The sequence below is a fragment of the Cervus elaphus genome, chromosome 27, assembly GCF_910594005.1.
Source record: "Cervus elaphus chromosome 27, mCerEla1.1, whole genome shotgun sequence".
Taxonomy (NCBI): domain Eukaryota; kingdom Metazoa; phylum Chordata; class Mammalia; order Artiodactyla; family Cervidae; genus Cervus; species Cervus elaphus.
Window position 1 is genome coordinate 33,613,406 of NC_057841.1, and position 20,800 is coordinate 33,634,205.

Sequence of the window (20,800 nt, forward strand, 5' to 3'; positions counted from 1 at the left end):
ATATAGAGAGCATCACCTGTTATCTTTAAAAAAAAAAAAAAGCAACACTTTATAATAGAAAACCTCGACTTTTCCTTTGGAATCCAACACACACACACATACACACACACACACTCACCCCACCCCCTACATACAAATATACCATGCACACACATACATCATATGTACATGCATATGAACATTTTTTTGCATGTGTCGTACATACCAGGAACTTTATTTATGTCATCTTTTATCCATCTAACACAACCACAAGGTAAGTATTAATTACTCTCATTTTATACATAAGCAAACTGATGTACACAAGTTCATTTGACCAAGGTTGCTATTGTTTAGTCGCTAATACATGTCCGACTCTTTTCAACCCCAGACTGTAACTTGGCAGGCTCCTCTGTCCAAGGGATTTCCCAGGCAAGAATATTGGCGTGGGTTGCCATTTCCTTCTCCAGGGGATCTTTTCGACCCAGGGATCAAACCCATATCTCTTGCTTGGCAAGCGGATTCACTGAGCCTCCTGGGAAGCCCAAGGTTACACAGCTAGTAGATGACAGAACCAACTTTGACCATTAAACTGATGGTCTTTTCACCATACCACACTCCTCTCTCAGATGTTCCAGGAGGCATGTAGCTTGGTCACGGAGCTTCACTAATTCGTCCCCTCATCATCTTTCAGCACCTATCCTGTGGCTGCCACAACCCATCCCACACAGTCCAGCTCAGTGTAATCTTGTCTGGATTCCCATCCCTGCACCCTGCACAACCAAACATCCTCATCAAACTCCGGAGATTTACATAAAAACATTCCAGGACAAGAAGCAGGTGCAGTTTGGGTTTATGGACCTGGGGCTTATGGTTTTGAAACGATGCACTGGGACTAGATGAATCAACTAGATTTCAACTAGCTGAAATGTTGATGTTCAACTCTTCACATCATGCCCAGCCTCAATGGATTCCAAAGTGTTATCTGAAAGAAAAATAGTGAATTCCACATGTTAAAATGGGGTCCACTTGATCAAGTTCTTGTGAGTTACATCTCCTAGACAAATGTGAATGAGGACCATCAAAAGAGCCTACAACTAATTCTAGATAGGTTGGTTTTAATCCAGTGAGACATTAATCACTTAATCTCCCTGGGCTTAAGTTTCTTTGACTATTAAAAAAAAAAGATTGAATTACATGATCCTGAAGGTCCTCTTTAAATACAAAATTATGTGATTCTTTAATAATGAGGAAGGGCCTCTCGGGAGTAGGGGGGAAGAGAATGGAGGACAGGGTAATTTACCTGGAGTCAACAGAAGTGCTTCAAGGGGACAAGAACTCCCCAAAGGAAATGTGGATTATTTTGTAAGTTCACTTTGGAAGAGAGAGGATTCATGGTTTCACTAGATTCGCGATGGACTCAGTAACCTCCCATGTCTGCCAACTACTTGGTTGTAGGTTGGAGTTCAAAAGTGGTTGTGGAAAATCGTTTCCCCAGAAGACTGAATTCATGTTGAGGGCAACTTCAAAGTCCTTTTCTTACTGCTTACAAATAGTTTAAGACACAGTATTTAGACAGGACATTCCCTGGTGGTTCAGTGGTTAGGACTCAGTGCATCCACAGCTGTGAAAAGGGTTCAATCCCTGGTTGGAGAACTAAGATCCCACAAACCATACAATGAAGCAAAAAAAAAAAAAAAAAAAAGGACACATCCTTAGCTGAGCTCTCTAAATGTTCTTCCTCTAAGGTGGTGAGTTAGACCAGTGATGCTCCTGTGTGATGACAAGTAAATATGTCGCAGGGTATAATGTTCCCATAGGAAATATAGTCAATTATATTGTAACAGCTTTGTATGGTGACTGGTCTTACTGCCATGATCATTTCATAATGCATAAAAATGCTGAAAAAATATTGAATATGTTGTACATTTGAAACAAATATAATATTGTCTGATAATTATAACTCATTTTCTAAATGTCCAGAGATGATGGTTTGGGACACAGATTTTCATCATCACGTGCCAAATTTTCTGGGTAAGCCTTTTTAGGGCTGGGATTCTGGAAATCTACAGGAGGGTTTTATCCACATCAGAGAGGATCTTTCTTCATTCATTACAATGTTAGAGATCAATATACTAGCTATACTTTTGTGCGTGATCCTGATAAAAGCCTAGATTCGGCTTTAAACTCTCCATCTCTCGGATTTCAGATTATCTCTATAGGTAAATAACAGATTGGATCTGAGAGCCAAACTTACAAATTCAGAGAAAAGATACAACTAAGGGCTGTATTGGTTTCTCCTAGAGATGTTTCTAATTGGCAAACAGTGTGAAATGAAAGTTTGCATGTGGGCATGTTTAGTCATGTCCAGCTCTTTGGGATTCCATGAACTGTAGCCCGCCAGGCTCCTACCTGTGTCCATGGAATTCTACAGGCAAGAATACTGGAGTGGGCTGCCATCTCCAACTCCAGGGGATCTTCCAAACCCAGGGATCAAACCTGCGTCTCTTGCATCTCCTCCTGCATTGGCAGGTGGGTTCTTTATCACCGTGCCACCTTCAAGACTAATGTCTTGTTGTGGAGGTACTCTAGTTTTGTGTAACTCTGACATCAGAGGAGAAGGTACCTCTGTAGAAAAAGGCATGGATGTCCACACTGCATGACTACTACTCCCACCCGCCACTCAACATGAGGGCAAAGAGGAAGATGTGGAAATTTTAAAAACAGAAATTACAAAATGAAGGGTAATAAACAGGTGCATTTTAAACAGAATTATATACCTACATTGAACCATCACTTTAAGCAAATGGACTCTGAACTTGAGGGAATCTTAGGGGTATACGTTTGTGTTTTCAACATTTCGTTGCTTTTTGTTTTAAGTGTGGTAAAATATACATAGGCTCAAATGGTAAAGAATCTGCCAGAAATGCAGGAGACCTGGGTTGGATCCCTGGGTCGGGAAGATCGCCTGGAGAAGGGAAGGGCTACCCACTCCAGTGTTCTTGCCTGGAGAATCCCATGGACAGGGGAGCCTGGGGGGCCACAGTCCATAGGATCGCAAAGAGTCGGACACGACTGAGCGACTAACAAAACAGAAAAGAAATACACACCATAGAATGGTTTTAACCATTTCTTAGTATACCGCTCAGTGGTGTGAAGTATGTTCAAACTGCTATGCGCCCATCACCACCATCCATCTCTGGAACACCTTCATCTTCCAAACTGAAACTCCACACCCCTTAAACATTGACTCCTCATTCCTTCCTTCTTCTTCTCCCACCCCCCGTCAGCCCCCGGAAAGCACCATTTAACTTCCTATTTTCTCTGCGAATTTGACAACTCTAGATTCTGTTATAGCATGTGTCACAGTTTCATTCCTTTTTAAAATGGAACAATATTCTGTTGTGTATAGAGACCACATTTCCTGTATCTATTCATCCATCAATAGACATTTGGGTTGTATCCTCCTTTCTTTTGGCTATTGTGAATAATGCTGCCATGACCCTTGGAATTCGTATACTTGAGTCCCTGCTCTCAATTCTTTTGGGTAGGGGTGTTAGATTTTTAGGAAAAATTCTCTAGGACTTCAGAAACCTATGTCAAAAAATGTTAATGCCAAACTGATAAAATCACCAAATCCTGGGGGCAGTAATTCCTCTCCTTGTGTATTTATTCACTAACTCCTGTTTGACTTTTTGCAACCCCACAGACTATAGCCCGCCAGACCACTCTGTCCATGGGATTTTCCCTTACCTACTTGTTAACAATCTTGGTTTCTTTTTTTTCCTTTCAATTGTTTTTCTAATGTGTTCTTTCCTTTATATTCATTCGCTCACTCATTAACAAGTACTATTGGGCACAAATTGTGTGCCACGCTTTACATTAGGCCCTGAAGACACTAGTAAGAAAAGGCAGATATAGTTCTTATGTTGTAGAAGCAGATGGTAATCAAATAATAAACAAACACAAAATTGCAAACTAGTTAGTATTCTAAAGGAAAAGGCCAATGAACTATGAGTGCTTCCCAGTTTGAAAACACCCTAACTACTGAAGTTTAAATGGACCAAACTTCAGGACTGAGCTGTTCTAAGGGGAAGGCTTCCCTGAGAAAATATTTGAGCTAATGGATGAGCAAGAGTTCCTAGGCTAGAGAAGAGAAAGAGCCTCCTACATAAAGGAGGTGCCTCTTGTACCATAAAGAAGGCTGAGTGCCGAAGAATTGACGCTCTCAAACTGTGGTGCTTGAGAAGACTCTTGAAAGTCCCCTGGACAGCAAGGAGATCAAACCAGTCAATCCTAAAAGAAATCAACCCTGAATATTCATTGGAAGGACTGATGCTGAAGCTGAAGCTCCAAGACTTTGGCCACCTGATGTGAAGAGCCGACTCATTGACAAAGACCCTGATGCTGGGAAAGATTGAAGCCAGGAGGAGAAGGGGGGTGACACAGGATGAGATAGTTGGATGACATCGTCAACTCAATGGACATGAGTTAGAGTAAACTCCAGGAGATAGTGAAGGACAGGGAAGCCTGGTGTGCTGCAGTCCACGGGGTCACAAAGAGTCAGACACAACTTAGTGACTGAACAGCAACAAATTGTGCAAAGATCCAGGGGCAGAGAACTGGGTGGAAGGAGCTAAATGGGACCCAAAGTACTCAGGGCAATCCAGAGTCAGGAGAGAGAAGCCTCCTGTGGATGCAGAGGGAGGTGGGCCAGAGCAAGCAGGGCCTTGATAAAATCTGGAGAGCAGGGAGAAACCATTGAAAAGATCTGCCTGCATACTGACAGCCTCCTGAGGGTTAGGGTCCTTCTAGCAACAAAAGAAGCCTGTACACAGAAAGCATAAGAAGAGGACGGTCTCTGTCTTATGGCTGCATCTTTCTGGAATGTGAAGGGGGAACCCACCCCTCTACTTAACATGAAGGCTGTGGGGACAGCGGTTAACTGGCTGGTTATCAGTATTAGGAATTGGTGGCTTGGGGTCATACTCTTTTTTTTTTTTTTTAACTAGGGTATAATTGCTTTGGGCTTCCCTGGTGGTTCAGAGGTAAAGAATCCACCTGCCAATGTATGAGACACATTCGATCCCTGGGTTAGGAAGACTCCCTGGAGAAGGAAATGGCAACCCACTCCAGTATTCTTGCCTGGAAAATTCCATGGACAGAGGAGCCTGGTGGCCTACAGTCCATGGAGTCACAAAGAGTCGGACACAACTTGGCAACTGAAAACAACGTAATTGCTTTAAAACGCTGTGTGAGTTTCTGCTGTCCAACAAAGTGAATCCGCTATATGTATGCATATATCCCCTCCCTCTTGGGTCTCTCTCCCATCCCTCCACCCCTGCCCCATCCCACCCCTCCAGATCATCACAGAGCACCGAGCTGAGCTCCCTGCGTGATACAGCAGCTTCCCACCAGCTATCTATTGTCCAAATGGCAGTGTTGAAACTCATGTTACTGTCCAGACAACGCCTCCTATAGCTATTCAGTTTGCAAAATTTTAGGTTCAATTAAAAAAAAAAAAGGGTATCTGTTTTCATGAGCAGGAACAATTTCCTTATCCTCCTTCAAAAGGAAATGTGAGAATCTCTACCCATAATCCAAATGAAACTGCACATGGAGACACAGTCCAAGCAAAGCAAAGAAAACGGCAGGAATCTTACAATATTCAAGTGTTAAACTTGGACCGCTGCAAGACTGCTTTGTGATTTGATACACAACGTAATAGCTGGGCAGAGGGTTCAAGGCCTTCATCTGAGAAAAGGTTCAAGTTTAACTGCAACTGAAGTTGGGTAAAGTAATTACAAAGAGAAAAAGGCATAGCTCCCTCCGATGGTAGCTGTTCTGTGTACACGGCTTGCCTGGGGGAGGCAGTGTCAGTGCTCCCATTTGGGTTTCCTAATTAGGAAACGTACACAGTCCTGTTTCTCCAAAATTAAGAGCCTAAGAGCTAATTAGGCTGTGAAGACGTTCCTCTAGAACTTGCTTTGGTTGGAAAACACCTTCCCCTCCCCCCTCCTTTTTTTTGTCACCAACAGAGGACTAGGGAAGGTGCCAAGAAGAAGAAAGATGTGATGCAAATTGAAACGAAGAAGGTAGAATACAAACGGGGTACCTAAAGAATGGAGAGTGGGCTTCCCTGCTGGCTCAGATGGTAAAGAATCCGCCTGCAATGCAGGAGACCCATGTTCCATCCCTAGGTCGGAAAGATCCCCTAGAGAAGGGAATGGAAACCCACTCCAGTATTCTTGCCTGGAGAATTCCACGGACAGAGAAGCCTGGTGAGTTACGGTCAAGAATGGAGAACTTATGTTCTACCATTTCAAGTCCATCTATGCCCATTTAGCTTCCAGGCATCCCTGGTTGACAGGACCAAATGAAGTAATGGAGGTGAAAGTGTTTGGTTAACTGTACAAACAGAACTTATTGTCTCAGTTTGAATGAAGAAGGTTAGAAAGAAAGGAAAGTCTTAAAGCGAAGCCAACAGGCTTAAGTGGAATAGTGGCAGAGTTAGATAAGGCTAAATTTGTGGTATATTAAAATATAGACTCACAGTCAGAAAGAGAAAAACAAAATCTATTCATGCATAGATATGTCATCTATGAAAATGGTACTGATGAGCCTAGTTTCAGGGAAGGAATGGAGATGCAGATGTAGAGAATGGACTTGTGGACACAGTGCAGGAAGGAAAGGGTGGGACGAATTGAGAAGTAGCCTTGACGTGTATACACTATCATGTGTAAAACAGCTAGCTAGAGGGAAGCTGCTACATAACACAGGGAGCCTGGCCTGGTGCTCTGTGATGCCCTAGAGGGGATGGGATGGGGGAGGGGAGGGAGGCTCAAGAGGGAGGGGAATGTATATAAAATGATGACTGTTTCACTTTCTTGTATAGCAGAAACCAACACAACATTGTAAAGCAATTTTCCTAAAAAAAAAAAAAAATTACTAAAATATAGACTAAAATCTGTGTCAAGATGCTTTCAAATTCAACACGTTGTCTTAAAATGGAGATTCATATTTGTTCTTATTGTTGTTGTTCAGTCACTAAGTTATGGCCAACTCTTTTTGACAATGGACTGCAACATGCCAGGCTTCCCTGTCCTTCCCTATCTCCCTGAGTTTGCTCAAACTCATGTCCATTGAGTCAGTGAGTCTATCTATCTCATCCTCTTCCACCCTCTTCTCCTTTGCCCTCAATCTTTCTCAGCATCAGGGTCTTCTCCAATGAGTTAGCTCTTTTGCATGATGTGGTTAAAGTATTGGAGATTCACATTAACATCTTAATTTACTCCTTCTAGTTCTTCAGGGAATGAAAATGGGAACCTGTGACTTGTAAGAGATGAAAGAAGGGAAAGGAGAAGTAGGTTTATTCATTCTCCACCACCTAACCCCAGTCTTGCTCCCATAAATCTGCAGAGATGTGGGCTCCTTGAGTTGGGTCTGCCCCTTAATTTATTCATTATCAATTAAATTTTTTTTTTCTAGCATCTCTACCATAGGCTTCATTCCTTTTAGCTCAGACATGAGGAAGAATCTTCTATTCTGGTTAGGAGTCTCCCTTTTGCTTCTGGAAGACATTTTTCTGGGAAACTCACAACACAGCTCTGGGAGAAAGAGTTGAATATTATCAATATCTCAAAAAGGCACTTCTCTAAATGTGATTTTGATAGGCCTTGTCTGCCATCAGCAACAACATTCCTTACCAAGAAACCATAGGAAAGAGGAAAAGATGAACCACAGATGAAGATCAGTTTTTAGGTTGAGTAGATTTAAAAAACCAGTGAGTGACATACCTATATGAAGAAGGAAAAGAAGAAAGCAGGAGAAAGCTGTGTTCTTACTCTTCAACATCTAACGATTTCTCTTGCTGCTGTTTCCAGAAACAAACAAAAAAAAAATCCATTTCTGGGAAATAGAAGGGCACCAATAAAACTATAACAAATAACCATGAGGCTAAAGGAAGTGGGTGTTTAAACCAAGTGGATGGATCCAAGCATCTGTGGATGGCCACAAAGAATGAAGCAAGAAGACTAAGACTGCAGCCTATGTGGTCGATCCAAACCAGCCCAAACCCCAAGAGAAATGAAAAAGTAAAAACATGGACTTTTAGTTTCATAACTTCCCAAAACAAAACAAGGCATCATCCAGTTCCAGTTCCCTCAACTAGTGTTACATCCATAACACGAGGCAAAGGATTCCATTTCGTTAATTATTTCATTAATCTACAAACTGCTTTAGATTTTGCATTTTCAAGGGGCAAGGTACAAGGTCCTGTCTACAGAATGACAAACATATGGGACACATCTAAAATATTGTCAAGGGATTTCCGTGGTGGCCCAGAGGCTAAGACTCCATGCTCCCAATGCAGGGCACCTTGGTTCAATCCCTGGTGGGGGGACTAGATCCCATATACTGCAACTAAGATCTGGCACAGCCAAATAAATAAATAAAATATTGTTGAACAGAAGACTGTTTTGTCTATGTAATTCCAAGGGTCTAGACATAGATGCCTTCTCTTTGATATTTCTCTTTACCACATAAAGATAAGTTTTAAATTATGTATTTGTTGCAGACCAAAGACTGAACCCTTTCTAACTCCCCCCAAATCTCTAACTAGAATTTGTCAAAGGGAAGAAACCTGAGGAAGCTCAGCTATTTCCAGGGATTTGACCTGACTCAGATTATACAACTTTTTATAACACAGTGAAGGACTCTGCAATGAACTTGAGCTGAGTACAGAAGTGGTCTGAGCTCACATGTGAGTTGGTAAAGAGACATTTGCAGTTTTTTCTTTTTTGTTGAGGTGATGGTAAAACATAGTAAGTTCTCATTTTAGTCTTTTTTAAGTGTACAGTTCAGTAGCATTAAGCATATTCATGTTGTTGTTTAACTCTCACCACTGTCCATCTTCAGATATTTTTCATCTTCCCAAATTGAAGCTCTGTACCTGTTAAACAATAACCACATTCTCTCCTCTTCCCCAGTTCCTAGTAACTACTGATGTGATCCTGTCTCTATGAATTTGATACTCTATCTAGGTACCCCATGTAGGTGAAATCAGACAATATTTTGTCCTTTGATTCCCACAATATTTTGACATGACAGAGCATCAAAAAAAATTTTAAACAGCTAAACCCTAGGTGTAATAAATAAAAGGAAAAAGATCTACTAATATTACCAGACCATTACTAAGAATTCCAACCATGTTCCAGGTTCTGAGTTAGATGCCTCCTCTTTCCTGTTATTTCTCATTCCCACATAGCGATGTTTTAAATTATGTATTTTTTGGTGGCAGACCAAAAATCTCATCCTTCTCACTCTACCCCCGCCCCCAAACTTCTTTCTGAAAGCTTTTTACTGTAGGAGGAAAACCTGGGGTAATTCTCACCCCCCACTTTGGGGAAATGAAAAGTCACAGGATGATCAGAACAATTACCAGTCAAAAATCTTCAGAGGCAGACAAATAACATAAAAGACTGATGAGTTACTATCATTATCTTCTAAGGTCTTTCACAGAGCCTTTGTTTTTTGGGGACAACGATGATTAAGAAAGAAAGAGACACAGAGGCTTTGTTTTCTCAGCAGGAGCTGCTGTACATTTGGTACAATGGATACGAGGGTTTTTTTTTTTTTTTCTTTTTAAAAAATTAAGATATCCATTATCTACAAAGCAACCTTAGAGGGACAGATTGAGGATTTTAGAATTTCATGTCTGACTCTCATAGCCAGATGGTCTTTACACAATTGAAGTTCCCTTCCATCATTCATAATTGTTTCTTATCACTACTATCATTAATGTTATTATTAAGAATAATATTGAAATCATTTAAACCCCCATGCTGAATAGTCCTGTCAACTTGTTCCCCCACCTCCCAGCACCCAATTTAACTGTTCAGGCTTATGCTCAGTAAGGCTCCAGAGCTGCTTTCTCTCTCGATAACTTTAAAGAAAGTACAAAATTCTTGCTTCCCACAGCAAGTTATTTATAGTGGCTCCTGTACATCCTAAACAGTAATACATTTGGTTCTTGTTTAATTATTATTTTTTTCACCAGATACTTTTTGTTGCTGTACTTGGGTTTATTTCTAACTAAAGCCTATTCACGACTTTTTTTTTTTCTGTTAAATAAATGTTATACTTTCAATCATAGGATGATGGCCATTGGATAAGTTTTGTAGGGTCCTTTTCAGGAGTGGAACAGGGAAAGTGTTTTATTTTATTTCCTAGAACCAATCATTTGAGTAGACCTTCTTAACTAGGTTCTCATTGTCCTGAAATAGGACATAGCCTGAGCATTTGTCTGGGCTTTTTTAAAGAAAATATTTATTTGGCTGTGCCAGGTCTTGGCTGCAGCATGCAGGATCTAGTTACCTCACCAGGGATCGAACCCTGTCCCCCTGCATTGGGAACATGGAGTTTTAGCCACTGGACCACCAGGGAAGTCCCAGGGAAAGGTTTTTTACAAATTGAAATATGACATCCATATCATTATAGTTTTAAAGTTAGTAATGTGCTTAAGGCAGATTTTTTATGGTTAGCAAAGCTGAGAGGTTCTGACACCCAGAGGATGCATGAGAAGATAACTTTACATAAATGTATATGGTGCCCCCGAGGGGCCTCAGTTGTATTATGGGGTTTCTCATGAACAGTCTTGGTTCAGACAGAAGAACAGTGAAGCAGAGCTAAGTAGTCCTCTACCGGATGAGCTCTGCATGAGACGTATCATGCTGCAAATAGAGGTACCTTTCAATGCCAGCTAGTTTACCATGGGATGCTAAAATATGAAATGGAACAAAATAGCTAATGAAAGGTTTATCTTCTTTAAAATGTTTCCTTAAAAGAACCACTGCATAGCTTTGTACAGACTATGGAACAGTCTGAAAATGATACTGTTTAAAGCTTGGGAAAGAAGAATATACATAAACTGGAAAGTGTAGAAAATTGGGTAATATGATGGGATTTCCTGACTGGACTATTTCTTAAAGATGTGAATCAGGCCTTGAAGTTCATCTCTTCTGATTTTTCAAATGCTATTTTCTTTTCTTAAACTTTTGTTGTTAAAGCACTTGTTTGTGCTGATCCTATAACTCCTGAAAGGCGAAAAAGCAAATAATTAGGAAGAAAGAGGTTCATGGCAGAATTCTAGTTGAGTCCCGTTTTTTATATGAATACAAGCAATTATACAAAATGCTTAATTAATTGTTTTCTATGCATGAGACAGTCTTGTCAAAATCAAGGATCCTCCAAGGAACAAGAGTCTTCCCTTGTGAGGAACACCATTCATATAGGATGTTTCCTTGCTAATTTCCCCTGGAGACAATCTCATTTCCCCCATTATTTTACATGAAAGAGGGAGGTATCTGTGTGGTTTCTAGATGAAATAACAAAATGAAATTTAATAATCTTTAAAGAAGATCAGCCACTGAAATTCCAATAAATGAGATACCTCTCATTGCAAAAATATTGTTCTTCCTGAGCTACTCATGGAATATGTTATTTATTCAACAATAATACTACATATTCAACAAACACTACTATAAACCATAGTGATCATAATTGCTATCACTTGAGAACTCACTGTTCTCCAGGCACAGCTATAAATGCTTCCTATGTATTAGCCCATTCAACCTCAACATAAGGCTTCAAGTTGGGAATGTTCGCTTGAATTTTATGCCTAAAGAAACTAAGGGTCAGGTTAAGTTGCAGAGCTGCGAGTGTAACTCAATAAATTAGGTTGGTATCACTTAGTAGCATTTATTTATTTGAAATATAGAATGTGATGGTCCAGCAAAGGATTTTAAATTCCAGGAAGAAATATAGGTGCTACCCAAGCCTTTTTTTACACATCAACTTCCTTGCCAACGAAGGTGTTTCTCTATCAAGAAGACTATTTAAAGGGTGGTAAGGGTAGCAAAAAGCAAAGGAGAAAGGGAAAGATATTCCCATTTGAATGCAGAGCTCCAAAGAATAGCAAGGAGAGATAAGAAAGCCTTTCTCAGCGATCAACACAAAGAAATAGAGGAAAACAAAAGAATGGGAAAGACTAGAGAGCTCTTCAAGAAAATTAGAGATACCAAGGGAACATCATGCAAAGATGAGTTCCATAAAGGTATGGACCTAACAGAAGCAGAAGATATTAAGAAGAGGTGGCAAGAATTCACAGAACTATACAAAAAAGATATTCATGACCCAGATAATCACGATGGTGTTGCTCACTCACCTAGAGCCAGACATCCTGGAATGTGAAGTCAAGTGGGCCTTAGAAAGCATTACTATGAACAAAGCTAGTGGAGGTGATGGAATTCCAGTTGAGCTATTTCAAATCATGAAGATGATGCTGTGAAAGTGCTATACACAATATGCCAGCAAATTTGGAAAACTCAGCAGTGGCCACAGGACTGGAAAAGGTCAGTTTTCATTTCAATCCCTAAGAAAGGCAATGCCAAAGAATGCTCAAACTACCACACAATTGCACTCATCTCACATGCTAGTAAAGTAATACTCAAAATTCTCCAAGCCAGGCTTCAGCAATACATGAACCGAGAACTTCCAGATGTTCAAGCTGGTTTTAGAAAAGGCAGAGGAACCAGAGATCAAATTGCCAACATCTAATGGATCATCGAAAAAGCAAGAGAGTTCCAGAAAAACATCTATTTCTGCTTTATTGACTATGCCAAAGCCTTTGACTGTGTGGATCACAATAAACTGTGGAAAACTCTGAAAGAGATGGGCATGCCAGACCACCTGACCTGCCTCTTGAGAAACTTATATGCAGGTCAGGAAGCAACAGTTAGAACTGGACATGGAAAAACAGACTGGTTCCAAATAGGAAAAGGAGTACATCAAGGCTATATATTGTCTCCCTGCTTATTTAACTCATATGCAGAGTACATCATGAGAAACGCTAGGCTGGAAGAAGCACAAGCTGGAATCAAGATTGCCAGGAGAAATATCAATAACCTCAGATATGCAGATGACACCACCCTTATGGCAGAAAGTGAAGAAGAACTAAAGAGCCTCTTGATGAAAGTGGAAGAGGAGAGTGAAAAAGTTGGCTTAAAGCTCAGCATTCAGAAAGTTAAGATCATGGCATCTGGTCCCATCACTTCATGGGAAATAGATGGGGAAACAAAGGAAACAGTGAGAGACTTTATTTTTGGGGGCTCCAAAATCACAGTAGATGGTGACTGCAGCCATGAAATTAAAAGATGCTTACTGCTTGGAAGGAAAGTTATGACCAACCTAGACAGCATATTAAAAAGCAGAGACATTACTTTGCCAACAAAAGTCCATCTAGTCAAGGCTATGGTTTTTCCAGTAGTCATATATAGATGTGAGAGTTGGACCATAAAGAAAGTTGAGTGCCGAAGAATTCATGCTTTTGAACTGTGGTGTTGGAGAAGACTCTTGAGAGTCCCTTGGACTGCAAGGAGATCCAACTAGTCCATCCTAAAGGAGATCAGTCCTGGGTGTTCATTGGAAGGACTGATGCTGAAGCTGAAACTCCAGTACTTTGGCCACCTGATGTGAAGAGCTGACTCATTGGAAAAGACCCTGATGCTGGGAGGGATTGGGGGCAGGAGGAGCAGGGGACAACAGAGGATGAGATGGCTGGATGGCATCACCGACTCGATGGACATGAGTTTGAGTTAACTCCGGGAGTTGGTGATGGACAGGGAGGCCTGCCATACTGCGATTCATGGGGTTGCAAAGAGTCGGACATGACTGAGCGACTGAACTGAACTGAACTGAACTGAAGGGTATTCTGTGACACACAAGTTTTCTTTCTGCATTCATCTTCTGTATTGCTTCATAATGTGTGAGTATAAGCAAGAAGCTTTGATAAAAGATCAGCCTAATTTAAGGGCCTCAGTACAAGGATTTGATACCTGTTTCTATTCAAAATCATGGCTGAGATGAAACTGATGCCCATTAGCAGGTCTGCCACTGTTACAAGGTCTACCTTTTTGGAAAGTGAGATGTACAAACTCTTAACATGGACAGCGTTGCAGAAAACTAGTCTATTTTCCAGAGGCTAATTATAAACAGGTGGTGGTGGAGCCAAAGCTCCAGGAATCACAAACCCATTCTGTTTGAGCTCATTAATGCTTCTATTCAACTCTAGGAAAATGTACACATTCCGCAGAGTTATGGGGAGTTTCAGGTTGGCTGATAAAAAACAGGTGGTTTCCTCCCCCAAACTGACTGGAAGATAAAAATAAAACAACCTAATTTGCTTCCTGGGTTAAAGGGCCTGTCAGAGTAGTTTTAGGTAGACCTCTTTGGAGCAATGATGGAAATATCATCATTTCATTACATAAAGAAAGAAAAGGGTGATGATACCCAGGCCTGTTCAGGCTGAACCCAAGCACTGAGGCTCCTTCCTTCTTCTTAATGGAAAGTGCAATGGAATTTTTAGCTTTGGTCTGGGTGTCTGGCTGCTTCAGTGGAGGGCTCTTCAATTTCACATTTCATCTCAGCAACTAATGTCCACGTCTTGTCAAATCGCCACCAAGACTATCCCGCAGGGCTTCCCCTGGACAAAGCCACGGTTTCTGTGCAAACTTGTGATTTGAGGGTTCGGTGACTCAGAGATGGCCAAATGAGCTGTCTCCACATTCATATTAGAAGGGGCTGCTGCTCCCCTTAAAGAAGATCTTTTTCTCTTCCTCAAAGGTGCCAGTGCTAAACTTTTCCCCACAAAGCTGCTGGCTTCAACTCAAAAAATTCTATCATTGTTTTTCTGCCTTTAAAAACTGGTGGAACTCATTTGGAGAGACACCAGAAGATGGAAACAGAGGCCTGTGTATTCTTTTTGATTGTTTTCTTGCTGACAACTTTATTGCCATCATTTTCCGTGTTGCTGATAGTTTTTAGGCTGCTGGTCTCACTTCAACTGTTTATTGAAAAAGAAGGTTGGAAGGATTTTTAATATACTTTTTCCTAGTTCCTTAATGATTGGGGGTGGGGGGGAAGCACTGCAGAAATCACAAAATACAGAAATTCACTTGCGCAGGTATTAATTAGATAAAAAGTACTTTAGTTATGATTACAAGATTGACTGAAATAAAATCAGTAAGTTCATATCTTATACTTAGCAAGACATGGACCCTGCTTTTCACATGCCATTTCATTAAATATCTATTTTAAAATTTGAAATAAGTTTACTTTGTCCTAGATTTGAAGGTTGTGACATTAGTTCATCTCTTTAAATTGCACAGGACAAAATAACTTTTCAGTCTCAATACCCAACATCTGAACTTTGAGTCTCCTTCAAAATATGAGAACATTAAGGTCCTCACCACAGTAAAATAAGGCTTTATTCTGCAGTCTATTTGCCACTGGATTACCACAAACTCAGGGATCAACTGAATAGGTTGGGTCACTTAAAAATGTCACTGACCTAATGTCCAAGAAGTCCATCTTTTTGTAAGTGATGTCATTTTAAAGTAAGAAAACATCTTAAAAATGAATGCTTCAGAACTTAATTTGCACAAATGAATATTATTCCTTTCCAAGTAGCTATCCTGGAAAACAAAGCCCCAGTAATTCCACTGCTGAAAACATTTTGAGAATTGTCTTTAATCCATTTAAGTGCTAATAAGAAAACTGGCCTCATTGTTTACTGTTTTTGGTCATTCTTTTTTGACTAAATAGCATAAACCGTCTTCCGTCATTCACTTATTCCCCAGACCTGGTACTAATTTTTCTTTTTTTTGGTGGGGTGCGGGGAAGGGGGGGGATTGTTTCCAAAAGTTAAACATCAAAGGACAAAGATTTGTTGACCTCAGAGATATTAAAAAGAACGTGCTAATAGGCTTTCGGGTTTCCCCTATGGCTCAGCCAGTGAAGAATCCGCCTGCAATGCAGGAGATACAGGACACGTGGGTTTGATCCCTGGGTGGGGAAGATCCCCTGGAGGAAGAAATGGCAACCCACTCCAGTATTCTTATCTGGAAAATCCCATGAACAGAGGAGCTTGATGGGCTACAGTCCACAGCGTCACAGAGAGTCGGACACGACTGAAGCGACTAAGCTCAACAGGCTTTTAGGACAATTCCAGAAAGGGAATTCCAAAAATACGGTTTAAGCCATGTCAGCAGAATTTGGAATGCTGTACGGTTTCTCTAGGTGAGTGCCTTTGGGGAGTGAGGGGGCACCATTCACCTTTCCTTTGGCCTGCCTCTGTGGCCTAGCCTTGGCCCTGTCAGTGGCTGGCTTATGACCTTGGGCAAGTGGCTTTTGCCTCATCTGGAAAATAATGAGAAATACCAGATGCTCTCCCACAAAGTCTTCCTGGCTCTCACATTCCAAGATGATGATACACAGTTCTCCAGACTTGGATGAAGTCAGTTTAAGGCCACACCTTTAATGTATTACATCATTTCAATGAATCGAGGCTGGTTCTTCCATGGTGTCTTTTCTGCTCGTGTTCTCCTATATTAACATTTAGTGCCATTTGGGGGCAAGAATGGGGCTTCCCAGGTGGCGCTACTGGTAAAGAACCCATCTGCCAATGCAGCGGACGTAAGAGATGCGGGATCAATCTCTGAGTAGGGAATATCCCCTGGAGAAGGAAAGGGCAAGCCACTCCAGTATTCTTGCCTGGAGAATCCCCATGGGCAGAAGAGACTGGCAAGCTACAGTCCATGGGGTTGCAAAGTCAGATACAACTGAAGTGACTCAGCACACACACACATGGGGACAAGAGCGAAGTTTTTACTCAATTGTATTTGGGGTTTTGTAGACATTAAAATTTTTTTTACAGCAGATCAGAGACTATATCTACCTTGTGTGTGTGTGTGTGTGTGTGTGTGTGTGTGTTGAGGGGGAGATTGAAAGAGAATATGCACAGAACAACATAATTTTGTTTTGAGTTGTTTTGGAAGCTACTCTTTTCTTTTTATAGGGTACTGATATTCTCAAACCAGATTTCTATGTCATAGGAACTTATGTCTTCCAAAAAATCTACCAACATCCCTGATTCTCATGATGACATTCATCTCATGTCACAGCAGAACCGATCTAATCAACTATATATTTTTTTAAAGCTTGGACCTTCCCTTTTCTGCTGGTATTTCAGGAGGGAGTTGCTTACCTTCTGGGTAAAATGATTGTGAAAAAACACTTCCCGTGAAATGCTGCCAATTGCAGGTATTCAGCAGACATGTCTGGTTCTATTTAGTGCCCCCCCCCCTTCTTTTTTTAGTATCCTTGGCCTTACAGCCTGGTCTTTTTCATAAGAAATGTCAGCAAAGTCTTTGAATTAATGAACTGTGAAGTGCTCAAAAAAACAAAAAAAATACCATTTCAAAAAGTATCCTGCATGGCTCTAACACTAATGGGAGGTGATCCTTGAGTTACAACCAAATATCCCATGCTAACTAAAAAGAATTAAGGTAAGGAAGGGCTTGAGCACAGTCTCTTTGAACAAAGACTCAGAGAGGAAGGAGAAGTGATGGGCAGTGGGGGAGGTCAGCATCGGAGTAGCAATCTGGGGAAATGTGTTTATGTTAGAGTCTCTTTAGCTCTGGTGAGCAAATAATGGAATTATACAAACCCCCCTATAAAAGAGACCAGGTGGAGGGAAGCAAGGGAGGGAAGAGGGGAGCAGGGGAGGTATGTTTACAACGTTGATCAAATAAACCTTAATGGTAGGTCCCTGGCTACACCTAATGTAGGTTTTGTTTTCTTTTAATTTTGCTATTTAAAAAAAAAAATGCGGTATAACTCCTTCAATCTTTTTGCAATTCTGCATGGTTGAACATTTGAAATGAGTTTGTGTATCACCCCCAGGCGCTGATTCAGACTTGATTGGGGCAAAGCACACTGCATGTGCTTATTTTTATCCACGTCATTTGGGACGTTTTGTCGCCAAAGGAACCAAAAATGCGCTGCTCCACTGCCAAATTATCACCTATCCTTTGATCAGACAGGGCGGTGATCGTCATCAACAAGTTGCGCGACCTTAGTGTAACAGCAGTGTCAGGTCAACTTGAGAAAGTGAATAGAGAGCCCTAAACACAAATAAAAAGAAACAAGCAACAATCCTTATAATTATCATCATCTGCTGCTTTTCCCTCTTTTGGCAAAGAAACACTCCATCCATTTGCAGAAATCGCCCGCGGAAACGTTACATCAAAACTAATCACAACGATTAAAATCAGCTTTTCTGTGCAAGAGGAGGGTAAAAAGCAAGTTGGAGGCTGGAATAAGACTGTTTTTCCACCAAAAAAAAAATTCTGGAAAAAAATTTTCCTATATGTATATTTTTCTATATGTCTATGTAGAGCTTTATTTTTTGAAGGAGATCAATTGTCTGCCCTGTGATCAGTTAATTTGATTTAAGTTTTATTTTGGAGATTGATTTAGACTGGAGGTAGAGGCATGAGCTAATTGTATCCTGATCCTTGCCTTGAGGGGTTTCAAAGCCCTGGAGCAACTCTTCTCTGTATTTTGTTCTGTCTACCTTAGCCAAGCTATTGCATTTCTCTCTGGTGTGGCGAGCCGAGCAGATCGCTGGGAGAGAAATCGGAAAAGGGGGGAGAGGAAAAGGAAAAGGGGACTTGGAGAGAGACTTTGTGCTTCAATGTTTCAGGTAAGATCTGACGGTTTGGGTTTGTTATTATTTGCTAAGGAGGGTATGGCTGGGACTTTGGGCGCAACTCGCTTTTACGCATGTGCCAGGCATGGGGCGAGAGCGCGGCACACTCGCACACACAGAGCCCGCCGCGGCGGCTCGGGAGCCGCTCGGACCGGCTGCGGGGCAGCGGCCGCCCCCTCCTCCGGGGCTGCTCTCGCCGCTCCTCGGCGTGCCTCCCCGAGAGGGAGCAGAGCGGGGCGGAGCGGGCGCGGCCGCGGGGGCCGGGGCGGCCGGGGGCCGGCGCGCCAGGGCCGGGCTTCCGGATCTGGGGGCCCGGTTCCGGCTCTTGGAGCGGAGCGGCCGCGGCTCTCGGAGCCGGTGCCAGCGCCGCCGCCTGCCCGCCCGCCCGCCGGCCGCTCGCGCGCCAGCTTCCCCGGCGGCCGCTCGGCCGCCGCGCTGCTCCCGCCCTCCCTCCCCCGCCCTCCTCGGCGAACCGCGCGCGTCCCTTTCTTCCCGGGCGCCGAGCTCCGCGAACCGGCCCCGCCGAGAGCCTCCCAGAGCCGCGGGCCCCCACTCGCCGCCACCGCCGCCGCCGGCAGGAGCGCCCTCGGCCGAGAGAACGGCGCCGCGGGGCGCGCGGGGGCGACGGCGCCCGGGGCTCCGCTCCCGCCTGGAGGGTGGGGGGAGCACCGCCGCCCCCTCTGCTCGCAGCAGCCTCGGCGGCGCCCCCCGGACGCCCCGCGAAAGACGCCATTGTGGCGGCCGAGCGGAGAGGGCCCCGGGGCGGTTTTTCTCCTTCCCCTCCCCGGTGCCCGGGCCGGACCGCCCCGCTCCCCTTTGTGAGCGGCGCCCGGTGCCCAGCGCAGTCCGCCGTCCGTCTCGGGCCGGGCTGATCCGGATCCGCCGCCTCCGCCCACCCGGGTGCCTTTAAAGCCCCCTCCCACCACCACCCCCTCCCTCTTCCAGCCCCCCCACCCCCCACCCCTTGCTTGGGATGCAAACGTTTCATTTATTTTTAAAAAGCTCTCATTCCTCTTCCTCCCCACCGCCTCCCCTGATAAAGGGCACGGCACGTGCTCCGGATTAGAAGTCTCCCCGGGAGGCGGGGACCGGGGAGGGGGCGCCGGGTGGGGGAAGGACGGGAGCGCGGCAGGTAGTGGCTGGGGCTCTGCGGCGCCCGCCTCGACCCGCGGTGCCTGCGGCCGAAGCCCCGCATCCTTCCCTCCCCCGCTGGCGGCCCGGGCGCCCTTAAAGGGACAGGGTTTCCCGGCCGCCTCCGCCGCCTGAACCGGCGCTGGGGGCCCCGAGGTGGGGGTCGGGGGGAGGGATGCAGTTTGGCTCCTTTTTGACCTCTTTCCACTTCTCCCCCCGCCGACTCCCCGCCGCCCCTCTTTATGGAAATACGATGTGTGCTTCCTCTCCCGCCCCGCAGAGGGACTGGGCTGGAAAATAAGAGTCCGCGCCTCCTGGAGAAAAAAAGAGCCAGGGTCGGGGGCGCATCCTGGTGAATTCGCTTGAAAAGTGAGGTCGGAGTCGCAGAACATCCAGGAAGGGGAGACGGGAGCCGCGGTGCAGGAATCCCTTACCTGGACGCCGGCTCCGCGCCGCCGCCCCGGAGTACCGCAACTTGCTAGCTAGCGCGCGGGTCGGCCGTGTGTCTGCCTTTGTGCTTTCGAACCCTTGCACCGCCTTGGAAACTGAGTTCCTGGCATCAACATGTTTTCACCGTGACGGTGCTGCGGGGGCCGGCTGGGCGGGAGCCGACTAAGTTAGCAAAGTTGAATGTCGGCTTTGTGCGTGGAGAGAGGCATGCGGGAACGGCCCGCTGTCCCCGCGCCACCGGCTTCCTCGCTAAGAGGTGCACTGCAGTGGGCAGAAGTCATTTGGTACAAATGCTGCATACCTCTCTGATCGTAGAACTGGCTGCTTTGAAGCAAATCCTTGATGGATGTGTTTGTGTGTCCCCGTGTGTGTGTGTGTGTGTGTGTGTGTGTGTGTGTCCGTCCCCGTGGTGGAGCTGGGAGAGACGTAACAGTTTAACATACTCATTCTTTAAGAAACGTTTGCCTTCTGTTTTCAATCAACAAAGCTGGCAGCTAGAGATACAAGTTTATTTGAGAATACCCTCTGGGTACCAAGCATGCTTGGATTGTTTTAGCAAATTAAAAATGAGCAAAATGCTTTTACCTTCTCAGCAGTAGACTCCTTAAGAGACCTCCTGTTTTGTGTGTGTGTGTG

The 20,800-nt window shown here is 43.7% G+C and overlaps 1 protein-coding gene and 1 long non-coding RNA gene across 2 annotated transcripts in view; one reads left to right on the plus strand and one right to left on the minus strand.

Annotated features, from left to right (window-relative positions):
- Positions 1–20,365, minus strand: LOC122684677. The gene is made up of 2 exons (XR_006338121.1): positions 20,149–20,365; positions 1–961 (listed from the first exon to the last, which is right to left on the minus strand). It is a non-coding gene; the product is annotated as an uncharacterized LOC122684677 (long non-coding RNA).
- The window catches only part of KCTD1 (potassium channel tetramerization domain containing 1), a 197,807-nt gene continuing 195,454 nt past the window's right edge, over positions 18,448–20,800 (plus strand). Inside the window, exon 1 of the mRNA XM_043888873.1 lies at positions 18,448–18,577. Within this exon, the coding sequence (XP_043744808.1) occupies positions 18,569–18,577 (9 nt within the window). The 5' untranslated portion in view covers positions 18,448–18,568. The remainder of the gene's footprint in view (positions 18,578–20,800) is intronic.